General features: G+C 40.1%; 1 protein-coding gene across 8 annotated transcripts in view; it reads right to left on the bottom strand.

Annotated features, from left to right (window-relative positions):
• GPBP1 (GC-rich promoter binding protein 1) overlaps positions 1-16,266 on the bottom strand; it is a 104,187-nt gene that overhangs the window by 53,841 nt on the left and 34,080 nt on the right. For 6 of the 8 annotated variants that reach the window (XM_057540320.1, XM_057540319.1, XM_057540321.1 and 3 more), the window contains 4 exons: positions 3,822-3,915; positions 2,983-3,106; positions 2,623-2,846; positions 1,032-1,098 (listed from right to left, as the gene is read on the bottom strand). In XM_057540320.1, coding sequence (XP_057396303.1) covers positions 1,032-1,098; positions 2,623-2,846; positions 2,983-3,106; positions 3,822-3,915 — 509 coding nt within the window. The remainder of the gene's footprint in view (positions 1-1,031; positions 1,099-2,622; positions 2,847-2,982; positions 3,107-3,821; positions 3,916-16,266) is intronic. The other 2 variants (XM_007176091.3, XM_007176090.3) reach the window with 1 other exon arrangement.

Below are 16,266 nucleotides of genomic sequence, written 5' to 3'. Positions count from 1 at the left end.
AAAAACAATGCCATTCACATGGTTCTAACAAAAGTGTCTGACCACCCCCACCCCCACCCACAAGAAGCCCTTAAATTGGGAGATCAAAAGAAACAAAATAATTCCTCCAGCGTATCACCCCATAAATACAATAAAGAACAGCACAGGAAGTGGCAAAGTTTAAAATAATGCCTTTACTGTTAGGACTAGGATGCTGTCATAAGCCACAATCCTTTTGTTTTGGTAAGTTGTTGATTTTCAATAGAAAACACAAATGAACATGTGTACAAGTTCCAAAGTGGATACATCACCTCTGAATTTGATATCAAATAATTAAATTTATTTTTCAGATATCAAATCTTCGTATTTTAAGTTTTTTCCATTATTTTAAACTTCACTTGAATCTCTAAAAAGCTAACTAAGTTGTACTATATGAGTGCAGTTTAATCTTCTGTAAGATGCTATCAAATTAAACTCTCAGCAGTTTTAAAGAAAAGGGAGTTATTACCAGAAAAACTCATTAAGATCTGACAATCAAAAAGGCAAATAATTTCAAACAGACTAGTTCCGTAGGCAAAATTTATACAATTATTTTTTAATACTGTCTATGTGTAACCATTTTCATAAGTAAAAAAAATTAATTTTTTTATATCACACTATGATTGATTAAAAGTACTTATCTTTCCAGTTAAGTTTTCAACTCTGAAAAACTACAGATTAAGTTAAACTAAATTTTTTGTTTCGTTAGATTATCAGGCTGCTCTCAAAATGACTTTAATTCATTACATTAACTTACAACCATTTTTTTCAAAATGCGTATTTGAGTGTACTTAATGGTACTAACATGTAAATCAACTATCCAAATCAAGATCTTCTCCTATCTGCAATATCTTGGTTTTTAAAAGGTAAGTGCTACCTTTTTTGTAGCTCAGCACATCAAAAACAGGTATTTAAAAGAGAAAGTTTAATTCTAGCCTATTTATTTTAAACAACACAAATGTGAAACCTAAAAATAACATATATCCCTCAAAGATAGATCAAGAATTACTTACCCCATACACCTGCAGCTAAAGATTTATTCTGATTTGGTTCTCTCTCATACTCAGGATTTAAAGATGGCTGAAAAAAAGTTGGAATAAAAAGAATACAATAAATGTTTAAACTGCTCACATTTAAGAAAAAAATCCTTTTAAAAGTAATCTCAGGGACGTCCCTGGTGGTCCAGTGGCTAAGACTCCATGCTCCCAATGCAGGGGCCCAGGGTTCGATCCCTGGTCAGGGAACTAGATCCCACATGCCACAACTAAAGATCCCGTGTGCCGCAACTAAGACATGGCACAGCCAAATAAATAAATATTTTAAAAATAAAAAATAAATAAAGGTAATCTCAAAACTATATGGAAAAATCTGACATATTAATATATTGAACTCTTTACTACTAAACACTAATTATTCATAAATCTTACTTTCTGCTTATTCTGCTAACAATTAAAATGGTTACTATCTACACTCACTCCAAGTTGTAGAAAACAAAGGAAGGGTCTTTAAATATTCTCCTCATCCCCAACTACGTGAGGAAAAAGTATGAATTTTTAAAAAAAGCAAATGTTAATAGAATGTAGTCTTTGCATCAATAAGAGAAATCATCCTTTCTTAGCATAAGGTCAAGAGCAGGGAAGAGGAAAACCAGACCATTCCTCAACTCTTCTGTTAGGTTTGCATCACTGAATGCATGTTTAGTTAAACATGCTCATTTTCAAAGCAAAGTACAAATTTATATTTCAAAAAGTGATGCTCAGGGTATTAAAAAGAAAACTGAGCTGAGCACTGAATGTGTACTCTAAAGCTAATCTTATTAGATGTTTACTCTCTAGAAAAGGGAAATTGTTTAAATTGCTATGAAGAATAAAACGACATAAATTTATCCAAAGTTTTAAAAAACCACACGGTGAGATACAGGAATATAAGTAGGAGGGAAGGAGGAAGAAGACTGGGGAAGGGAAGAGTTATGTACAAAAAGCCTCACAAAATGTAAGGATTAAAAATAATTGAGAGTGGGCTTCCCTGGTGGCACAGTGGTTGAGAATCTGCCTGCCAATGCAGGGGACACGGGTTCGAGCCCTGGTCTGGGAAGATCACACATGCCACGGAGCAACTGGGCCCGTGAGCCACAATTACTGAGCCTGCGCATCTGGAGCCTGTGCTCCGCAACAAGAGAGGCCGCGATAGTGATGAAGAGTGGCCCCCGCTTGCCACAACTAGAGAAAGCCCTCGCACAGAAACGAAGACCCAACACAGCCATAAATAAAATAAATAAATAAAATTAAAAAAAAAAAAATTGAGGGACTTCCCCAGCGGTCCAGTGATTGGGACTCCGAGCTCCCAATGCAGGGGGCCTGGGTTCGATCCCTGGTCAGGGAACTAGAGCCTGCATGCCGCAACTAAAGATCCCACGTGCTGCAACTTAGACCCGGTGCAGCCAAATAAATAAATAACTATTTTAAAAATAAATAAATAAATAATTGAACCTGTCAAGTGTGATCTCTGTAGAAAATGAGCTGTACTGATAAAATCTGAGAGAGACTTGATGCTTACATAGCACTTACAGAAACCTCATTTGTATTAAAATTATAAGAAACTTACAAAATCCTCAGCCTCAAACTGTTTGCGTTCTCTCTTGTCTTCTTTCCTCCCCGTTTCACTGTCAGGTATGCTGTTTTCATGTAGGCCTTGGCTTTTTCCAGAATGGAAAATACTGCTACGAGAACGGGAACTTCCACCATGGTATCCCCCTCGATGATTTATGTTTTCAGTACCATTTCTTCCATGTGTACGCCATCCATTTTTTTCTTTCCTTCCAAAGTTACCTTTATTTAATAATGGTAAAGTATTATAAATTCAAAGAAGACGGTTATGCTTAAAAATTTAATCACAATCAAAACATTCTTATAAGAATGCGAAGAAAATTATTCTTAAACTCTACTGTTCCTTAGCAAATTTTACCTCCATTAGGACGTCCAATTCCAGAATCAAAGCCATCTGAAGAGTTGTGTCGTCGACGATTCACATCATAACGATTTTCTGTCCATGAAAAGTTTTCAGAATGCTTTTCAAAATTCAGTGACGACTGAAACAGATTATAAGCATACAGGTAAACATACATATAAAACTTGACTATAACTTGAAAAACTAGTAATACTCTGGCTTAATTTATTTCCAAGAATTTTAAATCGTTAAGAAGAACATTTTATAGTTATTTTCAATGTGTTTGGTAACTGGTAACTTGTGAGTTCCATTGTTCATCTATTTTTTTCTACCTAACAGAAACAAGAGCACCATTCTGAGCTCAACAACTATATTCATCCAAAAACTTTAAAGGTAAAAGACCGCTGTAAGGAAATCAAAGCAAATATAGTACCCTTCTTTTATAACAAATTGTAATATTGTGTATCACACACTATTTGATTTAAATAGCTCAAGGTTTTCTTCAACATCAGAAAATTATGGCAAATGAAGCTAGTTCTATTTTAAGTTCTGTAGATTTATTTCCAAACTCCTCTTCTCCAAAGCAAATGTTTTAAGAAGAATTTATCAAAGGAAGAATGTGTAAAAATGATTTTAAAGAATTAGAAATGTATAAAAACATAAAAACTCACAACGATTCATAAAAGTTGCTGTTTTTCCCCAATATTAACCCATTAATCTGATAAAATCACAATCAGAACTCCAGAACTTTTTTGTTTTAATGCCCTGACCATTCCTCTGGGTTGTACTAATATTACAGTTCTCTCCAGGACAAAGAGTAGAGTTCCTCAGTTACAATACAAACCCACTGCACATACCCATTTCATCCAACTGGGCCCCGCCACATGGCTGCTGTGGGACTTAACTGGTGCAAGTTCCCCTACTGCCCCTGGCTTCATCCTCATGCTGCTTCTGTGCATGAAAGGTAAAGCCTTTGATTATCTGTCTTCTGCCAGCATCCATGAAACAACAGTAACAGGCTAGCTTGCTAAGCTTTTAAGTAGGGTAAAAACCCAAGCCCTTCACAGACCCTAACAGTTTTGGTGATGAGGATGTCACGCTCTCAGAGTTAAAACCTTCTGGAAAAAGAAAAACAAGGGTATGGTCTCTTGGGCCAGACTGGGGCATAGGAGAAGACTCTCCAGAATCTGGCAGCAATTGCTCTCACCCAAGTGATGGGTGGAAGTAAGGGTCCCTCACTGTTTAGCGACCAAGTGACAAGGGGCAGGACTGAAACAAGGTGTCCATACAGTGCTCTGATTGTTGCAAATCTACTCTGAGTAGAAGGAAGGGATGTACTGTCATGAGATGGGGTCCCACCTGAAAGGCAATATGGCTGTGGCTGCCGAAGTCAAGAGGTCTCCAAAGCGGAAGAGCAATGAATATAGAGAGTTTTGGAAAGACTGAAAACGTTAGAAGTAAGTTTGTTAAGGCTGAACTGCTGCTACTACTGGAAACAAAGAAAAGGCAGAGTGGAAGTATTCTGTGTTCTTCGTACTCCCTGATCCCTTCCTTCCCCACATCAAACTCAGCTGCTTTAACAAGAAAGTCAACTGTGCAAGAACTTAAGGAAAGAAAGAGACAAACTCTTTTAGTTCTGTTGCACACACGTACCCAAGATACCATCCTAACCACTCCCATGGAGGGGAGACAGTACTAAGCACAAGAGTGGCTGAAAGTTTTCAGTATGGGGCAAAGCCATGGCAGTATGGTACATGGGGGCATGAAAGGCCCCAGACTGAGTGTCTGCTGGGGCCAGGAGGCACACAAGAGAGAAGGCAACACCAATCTTGGCTTCAGAAGCCAAAACAGCAAAAGCCTCCAAGCCACCCATGCAATCCCCAAAGGGGTAGTCTTTCTCTCCACCCTGTACTTTCCCACATTCCAAGCTAAAGAAATCATGTAATCTCCTGAAAGCTTAGACTGTAACTCTGATATGCATGTACTAAACTCCTTAGTCTGTGTCCCCATAGTGGGAAAAGGGACCTCAGTGCCCCAACGTGGCCGATAGTTTGCAAAAAACTCAGCAGTAGGAGAGAGAAATTAAAAGCAATCTTGCAGGTGGGGCTATTAGGCCAACTCAATGTACTGTTGTGTTTTACAGTTAGCGCTAATGTTACATGCTTGTACTGAAAATGCAAGATTCTCCCATTCAGGAAATGTCACAGGTTGACAGGTGATTCCCATCCCCTTCCAAGTGGTCTAATAAAAAGCACAGCTCCCAGAAGGAAAGAAAAGAAAATCAGATTATGTGGCTGAAGACTTGACGGCTCTGGAGTATTCAGAGAGGCTATTTCCCAGTATGGCAGTGCCATCTGCCTGACACACGCACCAAGTACACTCCTTTTTAAAATGGAATGCGGGGAGTTCCCTGGTGGCCTAGTGGTTAGGATTCTGGGCTTTCACTGCCGTGGCCCAGGTTCAATGTTCAATCCCTGGTCAGAGAACTAAGATCCCAGAAGCTGCACAGCCAAAAGAAAAAAAAGAAGAAAAAGTGGCTCTTGCCCTAATGCTGAGCTCTTATTGAAAGCAAACAACTCAAACTAAGGACTCACCAATAAAGTGGTACACCAATAAAGAGCCCAAGAGGGCTCCTGACCAAATGGAAATCGTTGTGTTCAACAGCACAGCTGGCCTAGCCCTAGAAGTGGCAACTACGCTTTGGAGTAAACTTTATTCCCCCGCCTGTCACCTGTAACAAGCCACTATTTCGATAAGGCTCTCAAATCAGAAAAGTTCCCTTAAATGCCTGAGCCTGGTTCACTGATGCTTCAACTAAGTTAAAAGATGATGGTGCACACAGCAGCCATCCAGCCCCAACAACTCTGGAAAACCAAATGGGTAAGTGCTAATCAGCTAAACAGAATAAAATAAAAGCTGCGACCCTCGCCTTAGATAATATTCTTAAGGACAAGACATTTTATATTTTTCTAACTCTTTGTCTGTTGCCAATGGCCTAGTCATCTTGTCTGTCACCTGAAAAACTACAGACTAGCAGATTAAAAACATCTCTTTAGGGTCACACACTGTGGGAAATTGCAGCTGTTGCTGAGGCAATCTGAGTCACTCATGTTGATTCAGTAAGGCTTGTTGTCTGATGAGAGTGAATGGCACTGAGAATGACTGAAATTACAATGCTGATCAAGTCTTTGGCATACCACCTAGATCCATCATCACACCAGACATGGAACACATCCACTATCATAGACTGACTACAAAATAAAGGACTTTATCTTTCTGATGCAGAAGCCACCACTGCATGCCAACTTGTGACTCCTGCCAACAGTTGGTCCATTTGTCTCACTGTGAAGAAGACCATATCACACGAGGAGAACTACATCAAACCTTTGACTACTTCATGGAGCTCTCAACGGAGTCTCACTACCACTGAAACTTTCAGGCTACACTGTTACTGCTGCAGTCTGATGGGCTAACTCTGGTCACACTATTGTGGCTCTTGAAATTAATTCATGTAATGTTTTTGGCATATTCCAGACCACTAACAGTACATCTTTTGTCAAAAAGGTCATCCCTGCAATGAGCCAATATTCAAGGTACTCAATGAACATTCCATATTCCCTATCCACAAGTACTGACAAGCATTTTAACACATCCCTCATCTCTTCTCACATCTTAGTAAGACAGTCTGGTCAATGAATGCAGCATAGCCAAAAAAGGATCATGTCCTCTTAGCCACTTCCTGGGTAATAATCAGGATGAAATAAGTGGAGAGTTATGAGATTATACAGACCTACATTAAAAATTCAAGATTCTGCCCTGATTATCTTGACATGATGTTTCTTTCTTTCCCCTAAGAACAACTGCAGGCCAGGCCACCCCTCAGGCTGATGGCCAACCAAAAAGGAATTCAAACAATCTGGTTTGGCCACCTGGATTCTCTTGTTGAATTGGCATGGTCCTACACATACAGACAATGACCATTTGCTTGTGTACACTTCTCACCAAGTCCCCACTACAGTGTCCAATGTGGACCAAGGTGAGGGTGAGACACCTTTATAATGGGTCTCTGAAAATCATTTTAAAATGCCCCTCTCCAGTCACGTCCAGTCCCTCTAGATAAAAAAAACCTGGGTGCAAGAAGGGTGTCCGTTTTGTTTTGTTTTAAGTAAAGTTGGAGCTATGGGAACGTGACACACTGATTTCATGGCTGTAGAGGGAGAGCAAAAACCCTAGCACTTGGAGAAGAAACATCTTTGACCCCAGAAGGCGCAGGTAGGAAGGAGAACAATTAAGGCTCTCCCTGTCCCCTAGAACCAGCACTACTGCCTGAATCCAACAGCAGCTGGGGATAAGATTCTGACCCACTGGTCGATTTGTCATCCCCATCCATATGCTTTGAAATCAAAAAAATTAATGTGGTCATGGACAGTCCTTAACTATTCTGCTATACCTGATGTCAACATCAGCTCCTGAACATTAATGTGTAAAAAACACCCTTGAATTTAATCCATGTTATGAATTTGGTGTTCCAGACCGCTAACAGTTCAATTAACAGTACCTCTTTTGGGACTTCCCTGGTGGCGCAGTGGTTAAGAATCCACCTGCCAATGCAGGGGACACGGGTTCGAGCCCTGGTCTGGGAAGATCCCACATGCCATGGAGCAACTAAGCCCATGTGCCACAACTACTGCGCCTGCACTCTAGAGCCCGTGAGCCACAACTACTGAGCCCCATGTGTCATAACTACTGAAGCTTGAGCACCTAGAGCCCGTGCTCTGCAACGAGAAGCCACCACAATGAGAAGCTCAGCACCGCAACGAAAAGTAGCCCCCGCTCGCCTCAACTAGAGAAAGCCTGTGCACAGCAACGAAGACCCAACGCAGCCAAAAATAAATAAATAAATAAATAAATAAATAAATAAATAAATAAAAAGAAAAGAAAAAAAAAAACAGTACCTCTTTTGTCAAAAAGATAACCTTGCCATGGGCCAATATTCAAAGTACTCAATGGACATTCCATATTCCCTACCTGTACAACCTGTTTCATTCTGACTAATAAAAATTCATATGATTCTCTTAACACTTAAGTGGTCTTAGGTTATGCCATGTATGGCAACTGAGGTTGCAACTAATGATGACACTGTCCCTGTCTCTTAACCAAACCACTGTAATAGTAATCCAAATCAAGTTTAACAACAAATTGGAGTGATCTGTGTCCCTTTGGACAAACTGGAGTGATCTGTGTCCCTTTGGGTGGTATGTTTGTAAAAGGAGCGGGGGAGGATAAGCCACAGAATGTCTTCTATTGAGGATAAGTGTTGCTTTTTGGCCCATCTTATTGCCCCTATAACTGTAGGTAATAACACCAAACCTCAAGTCAGTCTCCCTTGAGTGGATTTGGGGGGTGGGGAGGTGCATGCTGCGCAGCATGCGGGATTCTCAGTTCCCTGACTGGGGATGGAACCTGCACCCCCTGCAGTGGAAGCATGGAGTCTTACCTTAACCACTGAACTGCCAGGGAAGTCCCTCCCTTGAATGGATTTTAATGGCTATAACAGAGTGGTCTTAGACCATATACTGGTTGGCTGAAATAAATCATTTACTGGCCCCCCCCAAGTTATTCACAATTGGCTAAATCCTGGTCTCACTCACTGTGCTGCTTGGGACACTGGTAGTAGCCTTCATTAAATGCTGTGTAAAACAAATTAAATGGATTTGGTTCTAGCCTCTGTTTGTCAGATTAATCAAAGTAGTTGAGTGAGTGGTACAACCATGTGAAAGTTCAAGTTTGGCCAAAAACATGTATGGCTGATGGGCGGACTGTTGGGACAGGCAACCCATCATGGGCCTTGAGCATCCCTGCATGTTCTTATCGTATGCCAAGAATGCAAGGCTTTGACAGCTCTTTGTATGGCTCATTTCTCAGGGTCATGTTCGCAGAGAACACTGAGGAACAGGTAACGTCCTACTCTGCGACAAAGAGCAGGCTTCTTATAAATGCGGTAGATTTCCCTCGCAGTGCAAGAATAGCATCCACCTGGGCCCCCTCCATGTCAACTCCCAGAGGTTTTAAGGGACATGAAGAACCAGTGCCACAATCATGCTGTGCTGCTTGTTGTGCTAAGAGTAATAAAGCTCTCTGGGACTTCCCTGGTGGCGCAGTGGTTAAGAATACGCCTACCAATGCAGGGGACACGGGTTCAAGCCCTGGTCCAGGAAGACCCCACATGCCGCGGAGCAACTAAGCCTGTGCGCCACAACTACTGAGCCTGCACTCTAGAGCCCGCGAGCCATAACTACTGAGCCCGTGTGCCACAACTACTGAAGTTGTGGCACTATACGCACCTAGAGCCCATACTCCACAACAAGAGAAGCCACCACAAGAAGCCCGCACACCACAACAAAGAGCAGGCCCCACTCGCCACAACTACAGAAAGCCCACGCGCAGCAACGAAGACCCAATGCAACCAAAAATAAATAAATAAAAATAAATAAATAAAAAATAAAGCTCTTTGTCTCTGACCCGGAAGTCTCACGTCTTTTGCCAGCATCCATAAAACAGTAACAGGCTACCTTGTTATAGTTACCTTGAAAGTAGGATAAAATTTCAGACCCTTCACAGACCCTGACATATAGCCAGCACAATAAAATATGAATAAGAAACACAGTAAGAGGACTGAAAATGCAGAGAGAAAACTGATATTATTTGTGAGTGAACGTTTTTCCACATTAAAAAATCCAAGACAGGGCTTCCCTGGTGGCGCAGTGGTTGAGAATCTGCCTGCTAATGCAGGGGACACGGGTTCGAGCCCTGGTCTGGGAAGATCCCACATGCCAAGGAGCAACTGGGCCCGTGAGCCACAACTACTGAGCCTGCGCATCTGGAGCTTGTGCTCCGCAACAAGACAGGCCGCGATAGTGAGAGGCCCGCGCACCGCGATGAGGAGTGGCCCCCGCTTGCCGCAACTAGAGAAAGCCCTTGCACAGAAGCGAAGACCCAACACAGCCAAAAATAAATAAATAAATAAATAAATAATAAAAATAAAGGAATTCCTTTAAAAAAAGTCTTAAAAAAAAAAAAAAATCCAAGACATTAGAGTAAAAACTACTGAAGGTTGCTAGAAACAATACTAACACAGGAGACAATATATCTGCAACAAAGACTTAATATGAAAGCTTTTTAAAACAGCATTTAAGATAGCAACAAGTACTATAAAGTACTTGAACATATATCTAGTGAAATACATGGGAGACAAAAAAAAGAACTATGTGACTTCACTTAAAACATTAAAGATCTCACACACACACAAACACACACACACACACACACACACACACACACACTTCCTAAACCAATCCCCCCCCAAAAGGCAACCCAAAAGAAATAACAAAGGATGTGAACAAGCAATTCAAAGAAATATAAGCCAATGTCCAAGAAACAGTGAAAATACATTTCACGACAAAGACTGGCAAAAATGTTAACTGATAATCTGACAAAGTTTTGGCAAGAGTACAAAGTAAAGACAATAGTTATGCACAGCATACAGGGGTATAAATCAGCATACCACATGGAAGAGGAATTTAGCAATATAGAACTAAATTCCAGCAATTTTTCTTTTTTTTCTTTTTTTTTTTTTTAATTTTTTTTTTTTTTTCCCCTACTTTATTTTATTTATTTATTTTTATTTTTGGCTGTGTTGGGTCTTCGGTTCGTGCGAGGGCTTTCTCCAGTTGCGGCAAGCGGGGGCCACTCTTCATTGCGGTGCGGGGACCGCTCTTCATCGCGGTGCGCGGGCCTCTCACTATCGCGGCCCCTCCCGCTGCGGGGCACAGGCTCCAGACGCGCAGGCTCAGCAGCCGTGGCTCACGGGCCCAGCCGCTCCGCGGCATGTGGGATCCTCCCAGACCAGGGCTCGAACCCGTGTCCCCTGCATTAGCAGGCAGATTCTCAACCACTGCGCCACCAGGGAAGCCCCAGCAATTTTTCTTTTAACTATAGGTTAGAGCCTTGCTATTCAGAGTGTGGTCCACAGACAAGCAGAATCAACAGCATTTTGAAGACTATTAGGACTAGGACCCCATTAGAGACCTACTGAAATTAGAATCTGCATTTTAACAAAATTCCCAGGTTATTTTCATAGCCATTAATGTTTGAGAAGCAGAGGCCAAAAGAATTCTTATCCAGGACTTCCCTGGTGGCACAGTGGTTAAGAATCCACCTGCCAATGCAGGGGACACGGGTTCAAGCCCTGGTCCAGGAAGATCCCACATGCTGCGGAGCAACTAAGCCCGTGCACCGCAACTACTGAGCCTGCAAGTCACAACTACTGAAGCCCACGTGCCTAGAGCCCATGCTCCGCAACAACAGAAGCCACCGGAGAAGCCCACGCGCTGCAACAGAGTAGCCCCCGCTCGACGCAACTAGGGAAAGCCCGTGTACAGCAATGAAGAGCCAACGCAACAAACAAACAAATATAAGAATTCTCATCCATGTATACAAGGAGATAGTACATGAATAGTCAATACAGTTCTCTCTAGAATAGCCTAAAGACATAAACAATCTCAGATTAATGAGACAAATGAAATGTGATACAGAGGCACAAAACAGAATACTGTACAGAGTTTTAAGATAATTACAGCATTATCTACAGATATCAATGGGGGAAAAAAATCTCAAAGATATAATGAATATAAAAACAAGGTGCAGACATAAATGATAATCGTTTATATAAATGTTTTTAAACATACAAAACAATACTATTTATTGATATTCACATACTTAGTAATAATATAAGAACATGCATCGAGAATACCTCTGGGGAAAAAATGAAGACAGAAAAAGGACTGTGATGAAGTATACAGCAGACTTCAATTGTTTATTTCCAGAAGAGATACAGAACTAACATGACAAAATGTTAAGATGTGACTCTTGGATGGTTAAGTGTTTGTTTAATTATTCTTTATGCTTCTTTGTATGTTTAAATATTTTATTAGAACCATCCACATGGTTCTTTTAGAATTATCAAGACAAACACACTGGAGGAAAATATCTGCAGAATATATAGCAAACAAACCCCTCAATATGAAAAGAGCTATTACAAATAAATCACTAAGAAATAAATTACATGAATAAGCAAGTTCTTAAAACAGTTCCTAACACAAAAATATGCTCAACCATAATAATGCAAATCAAAACAATGAAGTGCCATTTTTCATCCAATTTCACAAAGATGAAAAAAATGGGAAAGCATCCAGTGTTGCCAAAACTGAAAAAACTGGTCCCCCCTTATAAAATTTTTATAAGGATTATAAGTTGGTACAACCTTTTTGGAGAGCAATTAGGCACTATCTACCAAAATGTATAAATCTTCCAATTCGCTGATTCTGCTGCTAGGAATTTCCCCTACAAATATATTCAAGAGATGCCCAGGCATTCCTGTGGCTTAATCCACTAATAAGTAACCAATTAATCTCTGTAAATTCACTCAATAGAAGATTACAGTTGACAGTTGAACAATGCAGGGGGTTGGGGTACCGACCCTCTGTGCAGTCAAAAATCCATGTATAACTTTACAGTCGGCCCTCTGTATCCACAGATCACACAGTACTACAGTACATATTTATTGGAAAAAAATCCGCATACGTGGACACAAATAAGTCAAACCCATATTGTTCAAGGGTCAACTGTACATAGCCACTGAAGAGTTAGATACCCACGTACAAAGTATAGAAATATACTGGAGATGCTATCCTTGAAAAAAAAAAAAAAAAGCAATTTCATTTGTTTATCCAAACCAGGATAAAAATATATTCTGGTGTATGCATAAAAACATCCTGGTATTTCACTTCTAAAAATTGGTCTACTTAATAATCAAGAAAAGAAAGTTATTAAGCTGATTAATCTTTAAAGTCAGGCACACATGGGCTCCTATCCTAATTCTAGCATTTTGGGTCAGGTTACTTATCTCGCTCAACCTCAGTTTCCTCATCTGTAAGTGGGGGGAAGAAAACCGTACTTTACCTCTTACGATTTTTGTTAGCCTTCTTATAAAGTGTTTTACACAGTGATTGGTATGCAGTAATGACTCAAGAAACACTAGTTATTACATTTTAAATCTTTTTCTGAATTCTTTTTCAAAATATAGCACCATTTTCTGATTCCCAGAATACCTAAATCAAAAGTTAACAGAAGGGCTTCCCTGGTGGCGCAGTGGTTGAGAATCTGCCTGCTAATGCAGGAGACACGGGTTCGAGCCCTGGTCTGGGAGGATCCCACATGCCGCGGAGCGGCTGGGCCCGTGAGCCACAGCTGCTGAGCCTGCGCGTCTGGAGCCTGTGCCCCGCAACGGGAGGGGCCGCGATAGTGAAAGGCCCGCGCACCGCGATGAAGAGCGGTCCCCGCACCGCGATGAAGAGTGGCCCCCGCTTGCCGCAACTGGAGAAAGCCCTCGCACGAACCGAAGACCCAGCACAGCCAAAAATAAATAAATAAATAAATAAATAAAATTTAAAAAAAAAAAAAAAAGTTAACAGAAACCACGTAGTAAACAAAAGTTTCAATGAACTCAACTACAAGTCTGACTACATTTTCTCATCCTCTCTTAGCCTAAAGCACACATTTTCAATGCAACCCGACACTGTTTACGTTATTGAAGGAAAATAATTACAACGTTACTTTTCAAACTGCAGGTCAGGACCCATTATAAAGGATATGAAATTAGTAGCAATTTGCATTTTTTATTGGAATAAAAAAGAAGACCAAAAGAGAAAGAAGAACACAGGTATATGACTTTTGTTTTAGTTATATCAATGTGCATATAAAAACATTATGTAAAATTTCTTACTGGGTCCCAATCAACAGTTCAAAAGCCAATGCCCCATTTCATAGACATAAACAACCACATGCAGTTTAAAATTTCACCACATGATGGGGCTAAACTTCTGCACACCTCAGAAAACTGCTCAGGTGCAGTGCTGAAAACACTGCTACCCTTAACTCAAGTGCTCCTATCATCCCTTCAAATAACAAAGAAAAGACTTAACACTAAATTGAGGGGGGGTGGTGGTGGGATGAATTGGGAGATTGGGATTGACATATATACACTAATATGTATAAAATAGATAAGTAATAAGAACCTGCTGTATAAAAAAAATAAAATAAAATTCAGAAAAAAACCCCGCTAAGTTGAAATAGAGAACCCAACAGTAATTTAAGTCTATCTTATTTATTCAGGATAAGATTAAAAGGGCTCTGGCAGAAAACAAGAGGTTAATTATAACTGAGAATCCATGAATAGTGATTTTGAGCGATACAAACAGTGTAAGAAGTCATTACTAAAAGTATATACTTGTTTGTGTTCGTCAAAACCACTTTGGGTAAGGTCTAAGGAGATAGTTTCAAATACTGCTAGTTAAGAGTTCAAACTGATACTACTTTCTGTAGATAATTTAAAATAAATTAGAATAATTGATAATTTAGAACAGGCAATCCCAAGTCTCAAAATCATCATCTTCATTCATGATCTATATATCCAGATCAAGAGTCTGGTTCTAGAAAGCAGTAAGGATTCAAGAGTCTGGTTCTAGGGCTTCTCTGGTGGCACAGTGGTTAAGAATCTGCCTGCCAACGCAGGGGACACGGGTTCGAGCCCTGGTCCAGGAAGATCCCACATGCCGCGGAGCAACTAAGCCTGTGCACCACAACTACTGAGCCTGAGCTCTAGAGCCCACAAGCCACAACTACTGAGCCCACGTGCCACAACCACTGAGCCCGTGCGCCTGGAGCCCGTGCTCTGAAACAAGAGAAGCCACCGCAATGAGAAGCCCACGTACCACAATGAAGAGTAGCCCCTGCTCGCCACAACTAGAGAAAGCCCGCGTGCAGCAACTAAGACCCAATGCAGCCAAAAATAAATAAATAAATAAATAAATAAAACAGGCAAAGTACATAAATAGACATTTTAAAAAAATGAAAACAAGTCTTATACTCATTTCAGAGAAAATGAACTAAAGAGAAAAAGGAAACAAAGGGAGGAGCAAGAAACTCATATGTATCCAGGCTCTGAAGTAGGCCTGGAAAAAAACGAACCCAGGAAAAGCATAACTGAGAGCAGCCTGGGGGGTGGGGGGTGGACACAAACAACAGCAGCAACAGCGAAGCAAATTCCAGAGACCTAAACAGAAGAGGAAAGGGGGCAGAGTCTGTAACTAAGAAGTGATCTCAGTTGCTTCTCAGTAATAGTCTACATTTCCTAACAACTATGATTCCATTTTATGTCTATGAAATGAAATGTTCAATCATTTCACGAAATTCCAAAATGAGTCCTATGGAAATATTACAGAATAGAAAATGCATCCTAGATTCTAGTCTAGGCTCACACTAATTACATGAAAACAGGCCAGTCAATTAACCTTCCAGAGAACCATCTGTATAAAATAAAGTCAGTTCACATGATCATTAAGAGCCATCTTCAAACTTTAAAATTCCCCTGTCTAGGAGAATTTTCTCTCTCCAATGCAGCTTTTTCAATATATTATGATTTGACAAGTCCTTACTAGGGAACAACCTTCCAAATTGTAAAATTGTTCCTATAAGAGCTGTTTTAGTAAACTCTTTTATAAGAACTGCCTGTACCCCCAAAAGGTCCTAGATGAATGCCTAGCATGGCAGAGCTTGATTAACAGGCAAGCAGATGATCAAGACCCCCTCTTGATTCCTTTGCACTATGGAAAAAACAAAGTGGAAGACAGCTATTGAGCCAGACAGATTGATTCTAATCAATTTCAAGGTCCCTCTTAGCATGCCTTGTAAGTGGGTGACAATTTCAATGTCAAGCAAGTCTTATACAAACCATGTTCTGTTTTGGTTATGTAAAATGAACATTTTTAAATTAGTGAGTCACCTGATACGTAACAACACTGCAAAGTTCTCAGAACTCCTAAAATTTGAGTAATATACCATTCACAGTCTCATTTACTTGAAAAAGAAGTCTTCCGGTTATGAGAAAAGACTTCAAAAACTTCTGATTTTTTTTTTAAAAACATTATCTATAGGAAAGTAAGTAAAGCAAGTTATCAAAAGAATAGTATAGGAAAAGGTAAGATGCAAAAGTAATGTGCAATGTACTTACCTGGTTTGAATTTTAAAATGCAGAGCTTTCAAAAGACAACTTTTGAAAAAAATGGTCTAGTATGTTGATGGTATATTGAAAATTGACTTTTTAAATAATAAAAACCAACAGATTAAATATAAAATAACTTAGAAAATAATATAAAAAGTATTTTACGACAAAAACATTAAGCT

This window comes from Balaenoptera acutorostrata, chromosome 2, assembly GCF_949987535.1.
Source record: "Balaenoptera acutorostrata chromosome 2, mBalAcu1.1, whole genome shotgun sequence".
Classification (NCBI taxonomy): Eukaryota; Metazoa; Chordata; class Mammalia; order Artiodactyla; family Balaenopteridae; genus Balaenoptera; species Balaenoptera acutorostrata.
The sequence above is the reverse complement of the archived record's forward strand: the minus strand, read 5'-3'. Positions and strand labels throughout refer to the sequence as shown.